The 20,058-nt window shown below is 42.5% G+C and overlaps 1 protein-coding gene across 3 annotated transcripts in view; it reads left to right on the top strand.

Annotated features, from left to right (window-relative positions):
- The window catches only part of dip2bb (disco-interacting protein 2 homolog Bb), a 43,790-nt gene that overhangs the window by 18,381 nt on the left and 5,351 nt on the right, over nt 1-20,058 (top strand). The window contains exons 4-38 of one of the 3 annotated variants that reach the window (XM_030051725.1): nt 1,158-1,283; nt 1,384-1,773; nt 2,951-3,097; nt 3,302-3,319; nt 3,747-3,866; nt 4,986-5,183; nt 5,381-5,472; nt 6,343-6,453; nt 6,560-6,683; nt 6,877-6,986; nt 7,161-7,263; nt 7,355-7,419; nt 8,362-8,455; nt 8,560-8,679; nt 8,791-8,905; nt 9,367-9,506; nt 9,978-10,114; nt 10,235-10,315; nt 10,455-10,582; nt 10,977-11,091; nt 11,718-11,919; nt 12,025-12,137; nt 12,811-12,834; nt 13,432-13,512; nt 13,809-13,932; nt 14,049-14,170; nt 15,080-15,191; nt 15,973-16,082; nt 16,941-17,071; nt 17,546-17,714; nt 17,828-17,998; nt 18,123-18,184; nt 18,872-18,929; nt 19,039-19,113; nt 19,319-19,493. In XM_030051725.1, the coding sequence (XP_029907585.1) occupies nt 1,158-1,283; nt 1,384-1,773; nt 2,951-3,097; nt 3,302-3,319; nt 3,747-3,866; nt 4,986-5,183; nt 5,381-5,472; nt 6,343-6,453; nt 6,560-6,683; nt 6,877-6,986; nt 7,161-7,263; nt 7,355-7,419; nt 8,362-8,455; nt 8,560-8,679; nt 8,791-8,905; nt 9,367-9,506; nt 9,978-10,114; nt 10,235-10,315; nt 10,455-10,582; nt 10,977-11,091; nt 11,718-11,919; nt 12,025-12,137; nt 12,811-12,834; nt 13,432-13,512; nt 13,809-13,932; nt 14,049-14,170; nt 15,080-15,191; nt 15,973-16,082; nt 16,941-17,071; nt 17,546-17,714; nt 17,828-17,998; nt 18,123-18,184; nt 18,872-18,929; nt 19,039-19,113; nt 19,319-19,493 (4,263 nt within the window). The remainder of the gene's footprint in view (nt 1-1,157; nt 1,284-1,383; nt 1,774-2,950; nt 3,098-3,301; nt 3,320-3,746; nt 3,867-4,985; nt 5,184-5,380; nt 5,473-6,342; nt 6,454-6,559; nt 6,684-6,876; nt 6,987-7,160; nt 7,264-7,354; nt 7,420-8,361; nt 8,456-8,559; nt 8,680-8,790; nt 8,906-9,366; nt 9,507-9,977; nt 10,115-10,234; nt 10,316-10,454; nt 10,583-10,976; nt 11,092-11,717; nt 11,920-12,024; nt 12,138-12,810; nt 12,835-13,431; nt 13,513-13,808; nt 13,933-14,048; nt 14,171-15,079; nt 15,192-15,972; nt 16,083-16,940; nt 17,072-17,545; nt 17,715-17,827; nt 17,999-18,122; nt 18,185-18,871; nt 18,930-19,038; nt 19,114-19,318; nt 19,494-20,058) is intronic. The other 2 variants (XM_030051726.1, XM_030051727.1) reach the window with 2 other exon arrangements.

A 20,058-nucleotide genomic window follows, 5' to 3' on the forward strand; every position in this document is an offset into this window, starting at 1 on the left:
CCTCTGTGTGAGGGTGACTGATGGCACATTATGAGTGGGGATGGTTTAGCCTAGAGCAATCTGTTCAGCAGAGTGCCAGTTATGTAATTGTGGTCCCCACTGCTACTGTGTAACGAGCTCTAGATGATTTATTTAAATGTGTTGATGTTTGAATGGAAATTACGTCCCTCGAGTTAATGGATGTGATCTGTCAGTGACGGGGCTTTTGTTTTGCACGTGTTTTGTTATGCAGTCTGCATGTGTGCCTGTACACATGCTCCTTTTAATGTGTCTGTGGGTGTGATCAAGTGAAAGGATGTGTGTGTGTGTGTGTGTGTGTGTGTGTGTGTGTGTGTGCGCGTGCGTGCGTGCGTGCGTGCGTGCGTGTGTGTGTGTGCGTGTGCGTGTGCGTGTGCGTGTGCGTGTGCGTGTGCGTGTGTGTGTGTGTGTGTGTAATAAATAGCTTCACTTACTCATGCAGAGGTGGTTTCTTGTTTCAGTAGAAAATTGTTGCCATCCTTTAATGTACATACATGTCATGTCAATGTTTTTAGCACTTTGGTCCAAGAGAAACAACATTTCACTCTGCTGTATGTGTATTTATTATATGTTTAATTGGAATGACAGTAATCTGAATCTGTCATTCTCTTCTTCTGAGCAGCTGGAATTCAAACTTTTACTGTTCATTTGACTTAACATTTGAACACACTGTTTCTTCTTTAAGAGACATTTATCAAAACAAAGTTGAGCAGTTCTGTAAACCATTTCACACATGAGGCCCCAAGTGTTGCCTACGGCATTGTGAATTTGTTACTGAATTACACAATATGTAATGCCATCTGAAAGCTGTGCGGCTCATTGAAATAATTTAGATGAAAACATAGCTCTCTTCAAGCCCTAGTGACCGATACTAATGATAGAAATACCGTTTTTAAATAAATACATAATAATAAATAAACCAAATACATGGGAAGAAGCCTAAAGAAGTTTTATTGATGGTACAAGCTAAAATCATTTATATCCAATGTAAGGGCAAAAGAGCATGAATATGCAGTGTGGGCAAAATGTCTTACAATATTAATGCTCAACGTGAGAAATTGTTTTATTGTGTCATTGCTTTGAATTTGCCATCCTCAAACCATCCTTCACACAAGATGTCCTGCTCTGTCTCCATGCAGATATTCACACTGAAGCAGTGCAAGCTGCTTTGGCAAAACATAAGGAGGAGAAGATGGCACTGCCTATGCCGACCAAACGCCGCTCCACCTACGTCCAGTCTCCCATCGAGACCCGCACCCCACCAGGCATGATGCTTTTTTTGTCGACAGATTGACCTAGCGAGGAACATCAGGGTGAAGCTTTCATAGTGGTAGAAGTTAATACTTGAGTCTGTCTCTTTCTCAGACTCCTCATCAGGTTCTGAAGATGAGACGTCTGCGCGCAGACAGTCGTCACTGGTTGCTGCGCCCCCTGTGGTCAGTCCTAACCTGCAGAGCCCTGACTCCTGGATCAACCGCTCCGTCCAGGGCTCCTCCACCTCCTCCTCAGCATCCTCCACTTTGTCTCACGGAGAGGGGAAGCCCCAGCCTCAGTGCCAGCCTCAGCCTCAACATCAAGCCCAGCCGCAGCACCAGCCCCAGCCCCAGTACAAGCCCCAGTACCAACCTCAGTACCAACCTCAGTATCAGCCCCAGTACCAGCCACAGTACCAGCCTCACTACCAGCCTCAGCCCCAGCCACAGTGCCACCCGCAGACAGCAGCTGTGACAGAAATGTTGGCTCACAGTCGTATCGGTAGGACACTTTATTTAAGAATAAGATTTTTGGGACAAGTCCAGGGATATCATGGAATTTTTTCCGCCTCAATTTTACACTTGACATAGAGTGGGGACCCTGGTATGTTCATGGACTCCACTGCTGCTGTCTGTTAGTTCAGCTGTTCCCTGCGAGGTCTGACAACCTCCAGAGGTGCTTATGGGATGTTGCAGAGTATCCCCTAGCAACATGAACAAAAGTTTACTTAAACTATTACAGGACTTGACTCTCTAGACCAGCGGTTCTTTGACCTGGTCATCAGAAGCCAGGCCTTACTGTTTTTTTTGTTTGTTTTTTTTGTTTTTATTTACCTGGTAGATGATTACATTGCAGCCCCTGACTACACCGGGTCAATGCAGTGAATTACCAGGTAGAGTTGAAAACCAGCAGGGCCCTGGCTCCTGAGGACTAGGACTGACAACCACTGACCGAGATATTATTTTATATGATTTATAATAATGCCTATGACGTATTATTATATCATTGATTGTCCTATCCCTGCTGTGCCCCCAAACAGCTGTAGTTAGTTCACAATTTCATGTTTCATTTTGATTTTTTTTTTCTTAAGAAAGATACTGATTTTGATATTTTGTTTTTGACTCAAGCTGCTGATAGCCAACTGGCATTTTTGCCAGTTTTTTTGCCAGTTTTTTTCTGGTTTCCTCCCACAGTCCAAAGACAAGCAAGTCAGGTGAACTGGAGGCACTAGATTGCCCCGAGGTGTGAATGTGTGTGTGAATGTGTCTCTGTGTGTGTCTGCCCTGTGATGGACTGGCGACCTGTCCAGGGTGTTTTCCCTGCCTTCCGCCTATTGAGCTCTGGGATGGGCTCCAGCACCCTCGCGACTCTAATTAGGATTAGAAGCTTGGAAAATGAATGAATGAAATAAGCAAAGAGAAAATTGCTAAATCAAAAGATGAGATAAAATACTGTTAAACAAAAAAGAACTAGAGAATAACTTCTTTCATACCTGAGAGGGGAGACATGGATGTACTAATATCCAATATTCAAAAAAAGACCCGGTATCTGTAGACTCATAAATTGGTCCAACTCTACTAGTAATTACTGTTGTGCATTTTCTAATAAAGTTGAAACTTGGATGGCTGTATTAAGTATGTCCTGTGCCCCCCCCACACACTGCACCCTCATTTCCCAGCCCCCTCAGAGAACAGCGGCCCCCCTCCTGATGTGACGGCTGTGGCCCCCCCAACCAGAGGGCCAAGGGTGGACCTGCCCTCCAATGCCGTGGTGCGTGGGATGAGTCGTGGGCAGAGCCGCTCCAGCATGATAGAGACTGCAGACGGTAATGACAACATCACAAAACTGTTTTCATGCTATGTGTGATTGTGTGTGGGAGAGACAATCTGTGTCTGAATCTTTGCTCGCTGACATTTCATCAGAATCTGTTCTGTGACATCCACTGTGAGAAATTGTTAATCAGACTTTACTGCTTTCTTTTCTTCTGATCTTTTTCCACCCGTCACATGTTTATTTCACTGGCTGTTAGGAAGAGGTAATATCCAGAGTAAGAAAAGTCTTTAATATATAATGTCTGTAGCCTACTGTGTGTGTTGTTGTACCCTGACTCTCCTTCTGTTTGGATTGTGTGATTATAGAAATAAATGCAACCAGAACAATATCTATCCACAGAATGAATCCTCACGTGTGACCCTGAACCGAAAAAAAAACCTATACCCCATCTCTCACTGTGTTTTCCTCATGTTGAGGCCACCGACGTGTGCTGCTTTTCATTCCTTGAAGATAATATATTGTTGGTCCAATAAACAAATTCATTAAACAGACAAAGGTAATTCAGAGTTGTGTGTTACGGAACGAAGAGCAGCAGACTGTGAGATGCCAAGACGTTCCAGCAGGTTCGTGTTGTGGCATTGCGTGTGTGAACCTGGGTCTGCATGACTGTGTGTTTTGTCCCGCCACCTCCCTCTTTGCAGGGGTTCCTGTGAGCAGCAGGGTGTCCACTAAGATCCAGCAGCTTCTCAACACCCTGAAGAGGCCCAAGAGACCCCCGCTCAGCGAGTTTTTCACAGACGATTCTGAGGAGATTGTAGAAGGTGAGTCACATAAATCACTTTATTTTCCATTTAACCCTCCCGTTATGTTCAAATTTACGAACATCTTTAATGTTTGGGGTGAAATTGACCTCAAACATGTGTCAGGTACTTTATGTTTCTTTGTTGACTACCTCAATAGCCCTTTAAATAAAACATAACCCCCCTCCACCACCACTTATACATCCAGTATTCCTATTATGCGACTATGGAAAAATATGCAAATCACCATAAAATCTCACTGGTTGACCTAAAATTGGAAATATTATTTTTTGGTGTTTTAATGGCTTTATATTATTTCTAAGTACAGATTTTTGTTATTTATAACCGATGCGTTACAAAGTGTGTACAGGACATTGAAAACATATCATCATGTGAATTTCATGTTTACCCGGTAGTACCCATTACATTAGAAAAAAAAAAATGATGTTAATCATTTATTTCGAGACGTTAAACATTGAGTGGGGTCAAATTGACCCCAAACATAATAGGAGGGTTAAAGGTAGCAGCACTGCCCAAACAAAGCCTCCATTTTGACAAGGTATTTAATCTCATATTCAGCCAGCGGGGTGAGATAATCCCACTTGTTTACAACACTAATCAACTTGTTTCCAGAATTTTCTTGGATGAAGTGTCGTTTTCTTGATACGAGTGGGCTGATTTGCATTATTCTGCCTTGTTTCAACGTTTTTATACTTCTGTTTATGCTTCCAAGAAAAAAAACAAATGGGATTTTCCATCACACTGGCAGATATTTTCACTTGTTTCTAGAAAAAGCAAGATTTTAACACTGAATATGAGACGGAATGACTTATTAAAATTTTCTGTAGTGATTGGATGACAAGGAGGGCTGCATTTTTTCTCAAAAGGAGAGCAGGCACTGTCCATCAGTCATCTACTTTGTTTTTTATTATTATTATTATTTATTTGGGCTCTTGGAAAGCAGAAAGGGGAAACAGTAGGAGAGACATAAAAAAGAAAAATTCCTGAGAAAAGCGAGCATTTGTAATGGAGCTCATTAATCTGAGAGAATCTGAGCACTCTCTTTCTCTCCTTCTTTCTGTCTCTCTCTCTCTCTTTCACACTCTTTCTCTCTCTCTCTTCCCCACCCGATCTTCACAGTGCCCCAGCCGGACCCCAACACACCCAAGCCAGAGGGCCGTCAGATCATCCCAGTGAAAGGGGAGCCTTTAGGAGTGGTCAGTAACTGGCCCCCAGCCTTGCAGGCAGCCTTGGCTCGTTGGGGGGCCACACAGGGCAAGAGCCCCGCCCTCACTGCCCTGGATATCACGGGCAAGCCCCTGTACACACTGACCTACGGTGAGACGCATTTGATAACTATCAGGTGCAGAGGTAGCCTCATAGTGCTTCAATCAGTAGCTTACACAGAAGTAGAAAACGTTATTGCTATGAGATTTGTATCAAAGGTAATAGAAACCTCTAAGATATAAGATGGCAGAGTGTAGATATTTTACACTGTGCATCCTCATTCCACCTCTCCGTCCTGTATCCATCAGGGAAGCTGTGGAGTCGCAGTGTGAAGTTGGCATACACCCTCCTCAACAAGCTGGGCGCCAAGAACGAGCAGGTCCTCAAGCCGGGAGACAGGGTGAGAGAGCTGATTTTAGCCAGCGGAGAGTAGCAAACACATGCTCAAAAAATCAGTAGAACTTAATGACATCATCTGCTAGAACAGAATAGAGTAAAATGTCCTATTTCATTCTGAAAACCATATAAAAAAGGGGAAATCGACATTTGTAAAATAGATTGTATTTACAAGCTTGAAAAAAAAATTTAAAGACCAGGACTGCTGAGAGATAAAGACGGTGTCTATTTACTTAACCAATATCACAGAATGTGTAATTTTTCGTAAAGTTCATAAATCAGTCAAGATCAGTGTAATGCAGTGTCCAGTCAAGTTTAAAATGATTTGAGTGGGTGGGGCAAACATTGGTGATCAGTGATAGGATGTGGTTGGTTGACCAAACCTGGCTCTCACTTCAAATAACCAGCAGCTGTGAAGAGCAAGTAGCAAGTACAGGAACATACATAGATTTGTTTGCTATGCTCTATTTTGAGATTAAATCGTTTAAGGGGCCTGAAAAGTTGGCAAATCTAGCATCACAGGAGCTAATTTGGAAACAGTGGAGCTAACAAGCAGGCAAGCATGATAGTCCCTCTAAAAACACATTGTGTTACAACGCTCTGTAGTGTTCACCGTCATAGTGTAGTGAGCAACTTGGACATCCCTCAACCACAGGACCACTAGGGAATTAATAAAGTCTTACTGTTATTATTATTATTATTATTATTATTATCGTTATTGTTATTATTATTGCTGTTGTTGTTGTTAATCTCAAATACAGACTATGTCCTTTAAAATTTATTAGCAGTGGTTATGCTCATGTGGAAGGGTGTCTTTCATCTGTATTTTTCTTGCATGAGGGAGTCCTAAACAGAAGGTGTGATGTCTTGGCAGGTGGCGCTGGTGTACCCCAACAGTGACCCTGGGATGTTCTGGGTGGCCTTCTATGGCTGCCTGCTGGCTGAGGTTATCCCTGTACCTATCGAGGTACCACTCTCTCGCAAGGTACAGAAATCATCACAAGATCACCTTCATCGTATGGTTACAGAAGGACATCGTTCTGTTTTGAGTAAAACCTGTGAATGTTTGTGTGCCGGGTGATTTTTTTTAGGATGCAGGTAGCAGCCAGGTGGGCTTTCTGCTCGGTAGCTGTGGTGTTGGTTTGGCTCTGACAAGTGAGATCTGTCTGAAGGGACTCCCCAAGACCCCAACTGGAGAAATACTGCAGTTCAAAGGTCAGCAACTTCTCTCCAGGATGTACACAACCTGTTTCAGTTACTCAAATATGACGACTTTCATTCCATAAGTAAATCAAAAATATGCCTGTGTCTTCCCCTTAGATAATTGCAAGATATTTTTGGATAAAAATGGGTAGGATAAACATGTCAGAAATTGCTTGGTCTCATTGTAATGCACTCTCTCTAATAGGCTGGCCTCGACTAAAGTGGGTGGTGACAGACTCAAAATACCTGACCAAACCCTCCAAAGACTGGCAGCCACACATCCCTACCGCCAACACTGATCCTGCATATATAGAGGTAACACTATTTATGTGTGTGTGTGTGTGTGTGTGTGTGTGTGTGTGTGTGTGTGTGTGTGTCAGTTGCTGTGTAACAGGCAGTTTTTTTTAGTTTTTATGTTAAGATGTCTTGGGGACACTCAAAACCACCCATCCTCTATATCTCAAGTGACTATCTTTTGTCTTTGTGTAGTACAAGGCCAGTAAAGAGGGCACAGTGATGGGCGTGGCTGTTTCTAAGGTAGCCATGCTGACCCACTGCCAAGCACTGACCCAGGCCTGCAACTACTGTGAGGGTGAGTGTACAAGTGTGAAGTCATCTCAAAGTTTTGTGGTTAACAAAGTTCCTATAATTCTGACATTACTTGTGTTTGTCTCTGTCCTCAGGTGAGACTATAGTGAATGTCCTGGACTTTAAAAAGGACATGGGTCTGTGGCATGGAGTTCTCACAGTGAGTGTTTTAGAAGATTGTCTCGTTGGTCATTAGCCACTAAGTGCTGAGAACTTAGACACCAAAGTAACCCATGTGTTCCCGGTAGATTGTTCGGTCTGATGCTTCATGATAACTCTTCAGCAGATACTAGGTGGACTGATTTTAAGTAGGAACGGTCACATAAGTTCACTTATAATGCATAACTGCAAGCGTAGTGAGCAAGCATCAGTGAAAAAATAACAGCTCACTCCTATTATAATGTATGAAGCGAGCAATGTAATGCAACGTCTTTCTCTAAAGTCTCTTCATCATCTGTTCTGTCACTACTCACTCATTTTGCCATTGCCAAAGTCATATAAATCAAATCCATGGCTTGCTTACCTTTTGACTTGACACATGGACTTGATGCTTGCAGTGTAGACATCGCTGCCTGGATGCAGTTAGGACAAGGTGTTAGCTGTTAGAAGTGGTGGAAAAAAGTACTCAAATTCTTCACTTCAGTGAAAGTAGCAACAACATAAAGAAAAAAAAACTCCTGCAGTCAAAATTTTACTCAAGTAAAAGTATATAGCTACTAGCCATGCATCCATCTGATCAATGTAGTGGTGTAAAAAGTACAATACTTCCCTTTAAAGATGTAAGAGAGTAAAATGTGAAATCTTACTAACTGGAAATACTCAGGTAAAATATTAGTACCTAAAAACTGTTCTCAAGTACAGTACTTCAATAAGTGTGTTACTTTCCAAATCTGGGTGTTTGTATGAAACACCTTGTCAGTGATCTCTCCCTGCAGCTTGTCCAGCAGGCCAGTGTCAGCAGAAGATACTTGTGGGCTTTTTGCTTGCATTTTGTAAAGAAAACATGAATACTGCACATCATCATGCTGATGCAATGTTGCAGAGAAAAGAATAGCAATGTTTACTCTTAATCAGCTGCTTAATCAGGTGTTTTTGTTTCCAGGCTGTCATGAACAGAATACACACCATCAGTGTTCCTTATGCAGTCATGAAGGCTTGTCCTCTTTCCTGGGTGCAGAGGGTCCACATCCACAAAGGTATCTTATACTGTCCTCTTAGCTTGAGAAATGATAATAAAAGAATATCTTTATGCTGTGCTGTCAGTGACAATATACGTCACGTGCTTCGTGTCCGCATGCAGCTCGTGCAGCTTTGGTGAAGTGCCGTGACCTTCACTGGGCCATGATGGCCCATCGGGACCAGAGAGACACCAGCCTGGCATCACTACGTATGCTCATTGTTGCTGATGGTGCTAACCCCTGTAAGTACTTCTTCACATGATTCCCACACCTTTCTGAAACAAGCCCTTTTCAAAAACCACAGGCTTTAGATGTAATATGTTGAACCCTGCACACTCCTCCCTTTTTTCCAGGGTCTGTGTCATCTTGTGATGCCTTCCTAAATGTGTTCCAGTCCCACGGGCTGAAGCCTGAGGTCATCTGCCCCTGTGCCACCTCGCCTGAGGCCATGACAGTGGCCATACGCAGGTACAGCGCCAACCCACATTTGCTTTATAATTGGTTTGAAATTGTTCACCACTTTAAAAGGTCACAATGCACAAGCACAAAAGCAGATTGAAAGCCTTCTCTTCCTGCAAACTGCTAGTCTCACTTCTCCTCACCCCCAGTTCTGCACTCTGCCCGGGCCCATTCTTTCCCTTTCAGTCCATGATCCCTGAAAGCACATAAGGCTACAGTTACTAAAAAAAATATATACCAACACAGTAGATGAATAAATTATAAATACATGCCACAAAGTTTCATCAGAAGTTTATTTCCATCAATAGTGGGCTGGCACGGTGGATTGATACGCAGGCTGTTGTTTTCAGTGAAATACATGGATGGATGGGCAGATGGCTCACTGTATGAACAGATGGGACGAATGGATGAGATGTCCTGAAAATGAATGGAGAGGCAGTTTATGTGGGTTGTATCTCTTTCCTCTATAGACCGGGAGTGCCAGGTGCGCCCCTCCCTGCCCGGGCCATCCTCTCCATGGGCGGCCTGAGTCACGGGGTCATCAGGGTCAACACTGAGGACAAGAACTCTGCCCTGACCGTGCAAGACGTGGGACATGTGATGCCTGGAGGTGAGAACAGAGGAACATCAAACCAAATAACCAATATAGATGAAATTTTGGATGTCACAGGAAAAGTTCACCTAAAATAAAAACATATTTATATTTTCCCACATATACCTGGTACAATTTATCCATCCATGTAGTTTCTGTGTGATTTTGTTTCTTGTCTGCACACCAGCACATTGAGGGCTGGATGAGTATTATTTTATGGAGCTCAAATTGTCAAAAATGTACAACTCAGCACCAACAGGTCTTTCCAAAAACAATGGCACTGATACCTGGTTAAATCCACAGCCCTTGGAGGCATAAAGTTTCATTAGGAGCTATTTCCTGCCAAAGAACACTGGCGAAGCGTATCCTTCTGTATTTGGGGTGAACAAATCCTTTAAAGCCATGTGATCTCTGCCTATGCATGTTTCATATTTGTAGGTGAGCCGCATGCACCATTCCAAATGTTGTTTTTTTTTGCTGTGTCTCCAGCTCTGATGTGCATTGTGAAGCCGGATGGGCCTCCTCAGTTGTGTAAGACAGATGAGATAGGAGAGATAGTTATCAACTCCCGGGCTGGAGGCACCATGTACTACGGCCTGCCCGGAGTCACCAAAAACACCTTTGAGGTACAGATGCAGAATTACATTCAGAACATGTCTGGGCTTATTTGGTCACATACTATAGAAGCGCCGTTACTCATTTCTTTTTCTGTTATATGGTTTCCATCTCGGTGTGGTCGTGTGCAGGTGATACCAGTTAACGCGAGTGGGGCTCCAATTGGAGAGATTCCATTTGTGCGGTCGGGACTCCTGGGGTTTGTCGGTCCGGTAAGTAGGATTTTAAGGATTTCCTTTGTACAGTCCAGTGTGTATGGCAATGATAACTTCCTGGAAATCTGCCTTCTCAATGTGTATGAATGGTCTGTAAGCTAATAATGACCACGATGTTTATTCCACCTCTATACAGGGCAGTCTGATCTTTGTGGTGGGGAAGAACGAGGGTCTGCTGATGGTGAGCGGACGCAGACACAACGCTGATGACCTGGTGGCCACCGCCCTGGCTGTTGAGCCGGTCAAGACTGTGTATCGTGGGAGGTGAGATGGGCGTGGACTCATGGGATTGGTTGAGCGAGAGGAGATATAAACTTCTCTCATGAGAAGGCGGATGGCAGGTTTAGGACAACGAAAGTAATTTTAGAAAAGTGTTTACAGAAACATGATGAACTCTTTGTGTGCACTCTAGGTTAAGAATGGAGGTTTGTAATTTGTTATTACTGACATCTGGTGGTGTAAAGGAAGTACTGCAGGCCAAAAGCAGGGCATGACAATCGCTTGTTGATGTATAAACAATGTGTCTGTGTGGGCGTTAGCAGGGGCTCATTTCTGTTTTTGTGAGAGGGGGATGTTGCAATAAAGGGAACCTCAAGTTGCATATTAACTGTGACTGTGTATGTGTGTGTGCGTGTGTGTGTGTGTGTGTGTGTGTCAGGATTGCTGTGTTTTCAGTCACAGTGTTTTATGATGAGCGGATTGTAATTGTAGCGGAACAGAGGCCGGATGCCAGCGAGGAGGACAGCTTCCAGTGGATGAGCCGAGTGCTTCAAGTAAATCACTTCCTAAAAATGCTGCCACACTATAATGTTAAATCGAACACTTAAAGGACCAGTTCACCCTAAACACAGCACAAGAAGAAATCCATGCAAATAGTGTCTCTGTGATTTGGAAAGGTTTCCAGTCTGCCGCTATTTTCCCTTTTAAGTTCCACAAAACAAAAATCCATCCAGCTTCATTGTACCGCAGCGCTGGGAGACAACAAACCTTGCCAAATCACACAGAAACTATGTGGATGGATAGATTGCACTAGGGGTAAGTGGGTAATTATCTTTTTTTATCATTATTTTGGGTGAAATTTCGAATATATCATGCATCCATGTAGGCCAATAACCATTGCCTGAAGTACAACATTCAGCATTTTTGGAATATTGAGGATTTGGTCTGTACAAATCAACATTTTATCATCCAGCCTATCCTTAAGTTACCTTCTGTCTTTTAAAAAGTATCATAATTTGTTTTAATTTTGTGCAACTGATTATCTTTTAAGACTAGGTGTCCCTATTTCCAACTGTCATTTTGGAACTAAACTCTAAAGTATACATCCTCTACAGACCATTGCTAATCAACATGCATTTTTTTCTGTTGTTGTTTTCTCACTATTCGTTTTTGTCCCCAGGCCATAGACAGTATCCACCAGGTAGGCCTGTACTGCCTGGCTCTGGTCCCTGCCAACACGTTACCTAAGACCCCGCTGGGAGGCATCCACATCTCGGACACCAAGCAGTTCTTCCTAGAGGGCAACCTGCACCCCTGCAACATCCTCATGTGTCCCCATACCTGCGTCACCAACCTGCCCAAGCCGCGCCAGAAACAGCCTGGTATGTTGTGTGTGTACGATGGAGGAGTGTCAGGGATTCATTTACATAACATGTTCATAAAATACAGTGCACAGATGATTGTGAAATATCTCTTCTCTGTTGTAGTGGGTGTGGGTCCAGCCTCCATCATGGTGGGCAACCTGGTGGCAGGAAAGAGGATTGCCCAGGCTTCAGGCAGGGACCTTGGCATGATCGAAGACCAGGACCTTGTCAGGAAGGTATTGGAATCACTCACATCATAACACCCCCTTTCAACCATCCAGCATCTTTCAATAGGTTCATTTTGCAAACATATTTCCATCTTTTAGAGGTGCCACATGAATGTCAGTAGGAAGCTTGTGGCTATACTTTATCAGTCGCAGCAGTGAATGGTTAGGGACAGCCAAATGGTAAAGAGTTAAGCTGGGAACACACCAGAAGGCCTTCCTTAGGATTTTCAGTGTTTGCATTGCATTCGCAAAATCTTAAAAGTTTCTGAGAGTCTTAACTGTTTTCTAGTGTGACACTCAAGCAATGTCTTTTTTTTTGCGGTTAATAATCTTAAAACAACATCGGACATGTTTAAACTCAACTCACTCAAATACAAGAAGAAGATGAAACTGTTATGAGAAAGTTGTGTAAATCACCATCCCCTACAAACCTAGCTGTCAAATGTGACAAACTCTGGGACAGAGAGCACAGCGAGATTCAGAAAACGAAGCTGTTAAATGTGGCGCATTCTAACTGTGAGCTGGAAGGGGTCACCTAGTGTGTCCCTGGCTTTAGAGACAAAGACCGTCCGCTGCCAACGATGTTATAACGACCCAGGCTCAGTCAGGGATCAGTTTTATAGACCTGAAAAATCTGGACTGTCTCCTTTGTCTTTCTGCTCTTGCCTCTCTCTGGATGTAGCTCTGTATGTGGCCCACTATGATGGTAAGAGTTGCAGCACCACCCCCTGTGCACTGTTCTCATATGTTTGTGCTTGTTACAATCCATAATGTACTGTGGTGGTATTTTTTGGTGCACATGCGCATTAAAATTACTTTTGTTTTTGTTTTAAGTTTAAATAGGAAGCAACCAAGAATTTGCATGGTTGTTACACTGTTGTTGTTGCTTTTTTTATTATTTCTCTATTGTACAACATTAGACAAAGCTTGCATCTTCTGTGGCCTAGCCTCCTTTTTCTGTACATTGAGCATCCTAAAAATTATTGTTAATTATTCTAAGAGGTAGATTGGCTCCAGGTATATGGTATAAATTGCTTGCATGCTGGCAGGCATGCTCGATAACTCATTCCAAAAAGCTGTTTACTGAAGATATGTAGTCTCTAAGCACTTTAGCACATTTTATCGACCTTATTTGAGTGTTATTTTATTTTTATGTGTTAAATTTAATTCCTTCCATCAGCACAATATTCCCACCCTCAGTATGCCTTCAATAAAGAGCCCTTTGCAGTAATGATACAGTTAATTGAATACATGCATTCAGATGGCCTGATTTCTTTTTTCTTTTTCTTGACTTTCTTGACAGCATCAGTATTTGACAGAGGCTCTGCAGTGGAGGGCGCAGACAGACCCAGACCATGTTCTCTATGTGCTGCTTAATGCCAAGGTAACACTGACCCAGGCATACACTGACAGATATCATCCCTACAACATTGTCACAATATCAATATCGAGGTATTTGATCACAGATATTGTGATGTTTGATTTTGTCCATATCGCTCTGCCCTACTTTCCACCTCACAGCGTTCAAGCACTGTGGTTTTTGCTGATAAAGACATCTACCTGCTTTCACGCTCAATGCCCAGACTTAGATTTACATAACAGATGGCCTCTACATGAATTACACCTTGTTTTCCACTTGACCTCATCTTTCTTTCTGCACTGTTACTTCCTGCCCTTCAGGGGGTAGCAGTGTGCACAGCCACTTGTGTTCAGCTCCACAAGCGAGCAGAGAAGATCGCTGCAGCGCTCACTGAGAAAGGCAGCATCAACACTGGGGAGAATGTCGTCCTGCTCTATCCTCCTGGTGGGTTTTACCTTCGGCTTCCTGTGTGTGTCTAAGTTGGTATCACTGCCAATGAGCTAAATTACTGTGAGACGTAACTGGTTTTCTCTGTTTTTTCCCCTTTCAATATTTTTTAGGCATTGATTTGATAGCCTCCTTCTATGGCTGTCTCTATGCTGGCTGTGTTCCTGTAACTGTCCGGCCTCCGCATCCGCAGAACCTGGCAGCCACACTGCCCACTGTCCGCATGATCATTGATGTAAGTGTGTGTGTGTGTGTGTGTGTGTGTGTGTTCATTCAGTCTGAGGAACAGGTTCCCCAAGCAGTCACTCTAAACGCACAGACAATTGAATAATCATAAAGTAATAAAAGAAATCTACACCAGTAACGTAATCAACAAAAATAACATAATATGAATTGAGGTGAGATGATTGACACTTTGCTCACTGGATCTTTCGTGATGATGCTGCCACCTGGAGGCCACAGCTCAATGTTGTGACTGTTTGTCAGTGAGCAATGTTTGATTTGGTGGCCGCAGCCAAAGGTCCAGTAAAACCTGCAGTCTGCCAAGAAACTGCTCAGGACCTTGTGCCTTGTGACTTGCGCTGACAGGGACAGACCATGCATTTCATTCATGATAATACTGGTATCATTTTTAATATGATGAAAAAATTCAAATTATGATAATGACGATATTCCGGCTAGTTGATGTAAGGACATCATTCTGTTATGCACAGCAACAACAAGCATGGCAGGAAGTGAGAGTAACATTGCTACCGGCTCCATGTTGGAGGAGTTATTTCCAAAAACAGGAGTGACTTCATAGTGTGGAAGTGATTTGGTTACAAAAGATCGGATTTACAACAAACCATGGTAGTATGTAAGAAGTGCAAGATGAACATACAAGGGGGCAATACAACAAACTTCTTTGTCATAATGTCAAAAATATTGGTATCACAGAAATACTCTGAAATACTGTGATATTATTTTAGGGCCATATTACCCTCCCTTACCCTCCTAATGTTATATATTTGAGACCAGATATCAACGCAATTGATTGATTGTAGCGTATTTTTTTAAGAAGGATCCATAATTTTGTTTGTGTGTTGTGCTAACAGGTGTGTTTCTAATCCAAATGTAAACGATCATGCTTGTGTTTTGTTGCCAGGTCAGTAAAGCAGCTTGTATCCTTACCACTCAAAATCTTACGAGGATTCTGCGCTCCAAAGAGGCTGCCGCCACGGTCAACATTAAAACATGGCCAACAATTATAGACACAGGTGAGGCACCAAAATATTGTTGATGCACAGGCCCCGTAGAGCACATACATTCATAACCACGCTGTAGGTGACACTGATGCTCATGTCCTTCTTAACCGTTCATAAATCCACCGAGTTCACTGCTCAGCTCTACAGGAGCTGAATGCACTTCTGCTGACTTCTGTTGCTCACAGTTTGAACACCAGATTAGTCTGAGTCACCCAGGCAGAACGTGACCAATACTAACATACTGGAGAACAATATCCAGTGTGTCTGCTGATAAAGATTTATTTTTGTGGTATTTAATATTTGTTGTTCAACATAATTTATTATCCACATAGAGTTGAATTGAGGTCAGCTGGACTGTTTGGAGATTCTTGAAGACGTTTCACTTCCCATCCAAGAAGCTTCTTCAGTTCTGACAGACTGGTGGGGATTCCCACGCATTTACCCTGTGTGGGGACGTTAACCAGGTCGTTGAAAACACTTTGGTGTCCAGTGGTGTCTTGGATGAGAAGTGAAACATCTGCAAGAGTCTGCAAACAGTCCAGCTGACCTCACTTCAACTCTATGTGGATAACCATGACCTGGATGACTGAGAACCTACACAGACAATTGTTAATTTTGGCCGCAATTGTAAACATCCTGGGTTCTTGTGAAGTTTCTCTCTTCTTAAATGGCCAATGTGAATGTAATTTTTTTCAGATAAATTGTTTGGGTTATTTGAAAAAAAAAATCTATGAAAGACCAGTGTTTGTCAGGGACAGAAGAGACATGTTGTAACATGTTTACGTGTTTCCAGATGACCTTCCTCGCCGCCGCCCACCGCAGATCTACAAGCCACCCACAGCAGAGATGATCGCGTACCTGGACTTCAGTGTGTCCACCACAGGCATGCTCACTGGGGTCAAGGTGAGACCCACAAGTCTTACATCATATTGTGGTTCCTTTTGCACATGATTGACAGGTCACAAGCTCTGGCTATATCCGCTGACCTCCGGCTTGTCTTTCATAACATGCCTCTCTGATGGTGACTCTGTACTTGTCAGACTATATCTTTTGCGTTAAAGGACAAATATACCATAAAACACTTAAACACTGATAAAACACTACACACCTATAGAATTTTACCTTGCATTTTGAGGCCCATGTTGTTATTTGGTTGTGTATTTTTCCTGTTCCCCTGGATCCCCTGTTGGAGTTTAATAGCAGAAACATGTTCAGCTTTCTAAAACATTAATGGTAGGCATCAGGTTTCAGCATCAGTCCCTTAGAAGCAAAGAGATAGAGCTTCTTTCTAGGTGCACCGGTTTGCACAATTAAAGGTGCCAAAAAAACACGATAAGCATGAAATTTTAGTGTTAAGTCTACTTGTTTTTCATCATTGGACCCATAATGAGGACCCAGTAGACGAAATGGACAAGAAAATGTGAAAACAGTATGAAATTTGAAGTGCGAGTATACATTATTCTTTGACTCTGATAAACTGTGCTTATTCCTTGTTTTTTTGCCAGTCGAGTCTGTCCTCACCTCAGCCGACACTTAACTTTGCATAGTTCAACTTTAACAATCCTACAGGGAAAAAAAAAAAAAAAACATCACAGAGGAGGCAGCATTATCAATTTCTCCAACAACACTAGCCTCAAAATTACATCACAAAATAACTCCTGGGATGCATTGAACATCACAGATTTATGTAAAACAGTGTTAACAGTATCTGAATGTGGAATTTTCCTTTTAGATTCTAATTTATGTTTTTGTGTGTGTCAGATCTCCCACGCGGCAGTCAGCGCTCTGTGTCGCTCTATAAAGCTGCAGTGTGAGCTGTACTCCTCTCGCCAAATAGCCATCTGCTTGGATCCTTACTGTGGTCTGGGCTTTGTCTTGTGGTGTCTTGCAAGGTACTCTAACACTCCTTTATTCCACTCCTGCAAAAAGTTTCCATGTTAACAAGTCATTTACAATCTCCAAAGTCATGTTTTTGATTGAAACAAATCAGCCAGTAGGATGAGATAATCCCAGTTTTTTCCAGCACACTTTCACAAATTTATCAGCTGACGAGTATAAATATATTGAAACAAGGCAGACTGAGGCAAATCAGTGCACTAGTATCAAGAAAATTACGCTTGATTTAAGAGAATTCTGGACTTAAGTTGAATGGCATTGAAAACAGGCAGGCATTATTTTATGTTAGTGGCAAATCGTTTCATTTGTTTAAGGAAAAACAAGATTTTAGCACTTTATATGAAACTAAATGACTTAATAAAACAGAGATTTTTGCAGTGCTACAATACACATGCACGTTACATAACCAGGTGTTTACTGTGTCACTCACTGACCCATACACTTACTCTCTTTCGTGTCTTGTCTTATAGTGTCTACTCAGGTCACCAGTCCATCCTGATCCCTCCCTTTGAACTAGAGAGCTGCCTATCTCTATGGCTGAGCACGCTCAGTCAGTACCGTATCAGGGACACCTTCTGTTCCTACTCCGTCATGGAGCTCTGCACCAAAGGCCTGGGCTCGCAGACAGAGTTACTCAAAGTGAGGATCACTCAAAAACACATGCAAACAGAGAGAGAATCATGAGACACACATGTGAAAGAGAGAATCTTGCTAGTATGTTTGATCACTCTGTGTGTGTGTGTGTGTGTTAGGCACGGGGTGTGAACCTGTCATGCGTGCGGAGCTGTGTGGTGATAGCAGAGGAGCGGCCGCGCCTGGCCCTCACACACTCCTTCTCCAAGCTGTTTAAGGACCTGGGATTGTCGCCCAGAGCCGTCAGCACTGCCTTCGGCTCCCGGGTCAACCTGGCCATCTGCCTGCAGGTACGCTAACCATGCCTGACACTGACGTCATATTTGAAATCAATGTAGAGTGTAAAATTAGTGTGATCAGTGTTTGTATGTGTATGTCAGTGGTCAGTTAGGCCCCTTTCTCTGTGTGTCACAGGGCACCACTGGTCCTGATCCCTCTACAGTGTATGTGGACATGAAGTCCCTCCGCCATGACAGGTGAGAACTTATTGATCACTAAAGCAAGGGTGTCTGCAAGTCCTTGAAAAAGTCTTGAATATAGCTGTCGGATTTCTTTTAAAAATCTAAGGCTTTAAAATATCTTAAACTTACCATGTGAGATACCATGTTGTTACACTGCAAAACACAAAATCTTACCAAGATTATTTGTCTTATTTCAAGTCAAAAATGTCTTATTACTACACAGGTAAGCTGAGGTGATCATGTCTTATTTTAAGTGTAATGAGATGTTTTGACTAGAAATAAGACATTTTTGACTTGAAATAAGACAAATAATCTTGGTAAGATTTTGCGTTTTTGCAGTGATATATGTTTATATTTCCTCCCCTTATATGAAGTTGATTTAAAAATGTTCTGAGTACCATAAAAATGTTTTCTTCTTCATTTTAGTTTATTTGTCAGTTTAACTGCATTAATTGCAGTTTCAGTGCACAAACTTTTCACAATGGGCATGTTATGAAACAATAAATGACAAAGATAATTGTAAACAGCACCCCAGACTTTTTGACCCTTGATAAGAACAGAGATTAATTGTCACAAAAAGAAACCCTAAGAATGGCTACACATCTCCCAGGATGGTCATGGTAACCCATGTCTACTTGCTTGTGTGTGTGTGTGTGTGTGTGTGTGTGTGTGTGTGTGTGTGTGTGTGGCTGACTGTTGCAGAGTGAGGCTGGTGGAGAGAGGAGCACCTCAAAGTCTTCCTCTAATGGAGTCTGGCAAGGTAACATTTTTTTATCCATATGTATTCCCACAGTACAGATTCAATTTTCGAATTATTTACTTAAAATGGTGTATCTCTCGCTTTACCTCTACATTTTCTTCCACTTCAGATTTTGCCAGGTGTCAGAGTGATAATTGTAAATCCAGAGACCAGAGGCCCACTGGGTGATTCCCATCTTGGAGAGGTGAGAGGACAATCACAGAAAGCAGAGCTGGGAAAACATGCTCTCCTTTTGTGACACAAAAATAGACCCTGAAAGAGGATAAAGAACGCAACAACTGAAAATAAAACATTAACAGGAAAACCCCTGGATGATATCACAACAGTACAGAAGCAAAACTATCTTCCCTCTGAACCCGGTTCCTGCTGTGTGTGCTTTTCTCTTGTAGATCTGGGTGAACAGCCCTCACAGTGCCAGTGGTTATTACACCATCTATGGAGAGGAGAGCCTGCAGGCTGACCACTTCAACACCAAGCTCAGCTTTGGGGACCCTCAGACCTTATGGGCCAGGACGGGATACCTGGGATTCGTGAAGAGGACTGAGCTGCTGGATGCCAGCGGGGGTAAAGTCTAGTTGATTAAAATATACTGGCTGAGGTCAACACATGTTTGACTTACACTCAGTTTCCACTTTATCAGGTCCACCTGTACACTCTAATGCAGTTCAATGCAGCAGCTCTGCCATAAATTCTACCTTTTAAGAAAGTCTATAATGTTCAGTTGTTGTTGACATTGTGGAGAATGTGTACATTTAATTCTGTGTCTGTTATTGAGGTTGTGGTTTGCAGAGGTCTTGTACTGGACTACATTATACTTAGGGGTGTTTCTATTTTTTCATCCTCCCTATTTATATACATGAGGGGGACAGAACAGTAGAAACACCTCTCAATAAAACGCAGTCCAGTCCAACAGCAGCACTAACTATGAGCTCAATGCCAAACATATAATTAAATTAACACCTCTATTACTGTGACAAAAAGAAAAGCTGAGCATTATAGGCATCATATCAGTAAACTTTATGGCAGAACAGTTGTATTGGATTGTGTTAGATTGTGCAGGAATTTGTACTTGTTGTACTTAATAAAGTGGCAACTGAGTGTATCTTATCATGGTATACATACTATAATA

This window comes from Myripristis murdjan, chromosome 5 (assembly GCF_902150065.1).
Source record: "Myripristis murdjan chromosome 5, fMyrMur1.1, whole genome shotgun sequence".
In the NCBI taxonomy this organism is placed as follows: domain Eukaryota; kingdom Metazoa; phylum Chordata; class Actinopteri; order Holocentriformes; family Holocentridae; genus Myripristis; species Myripristis murdjan.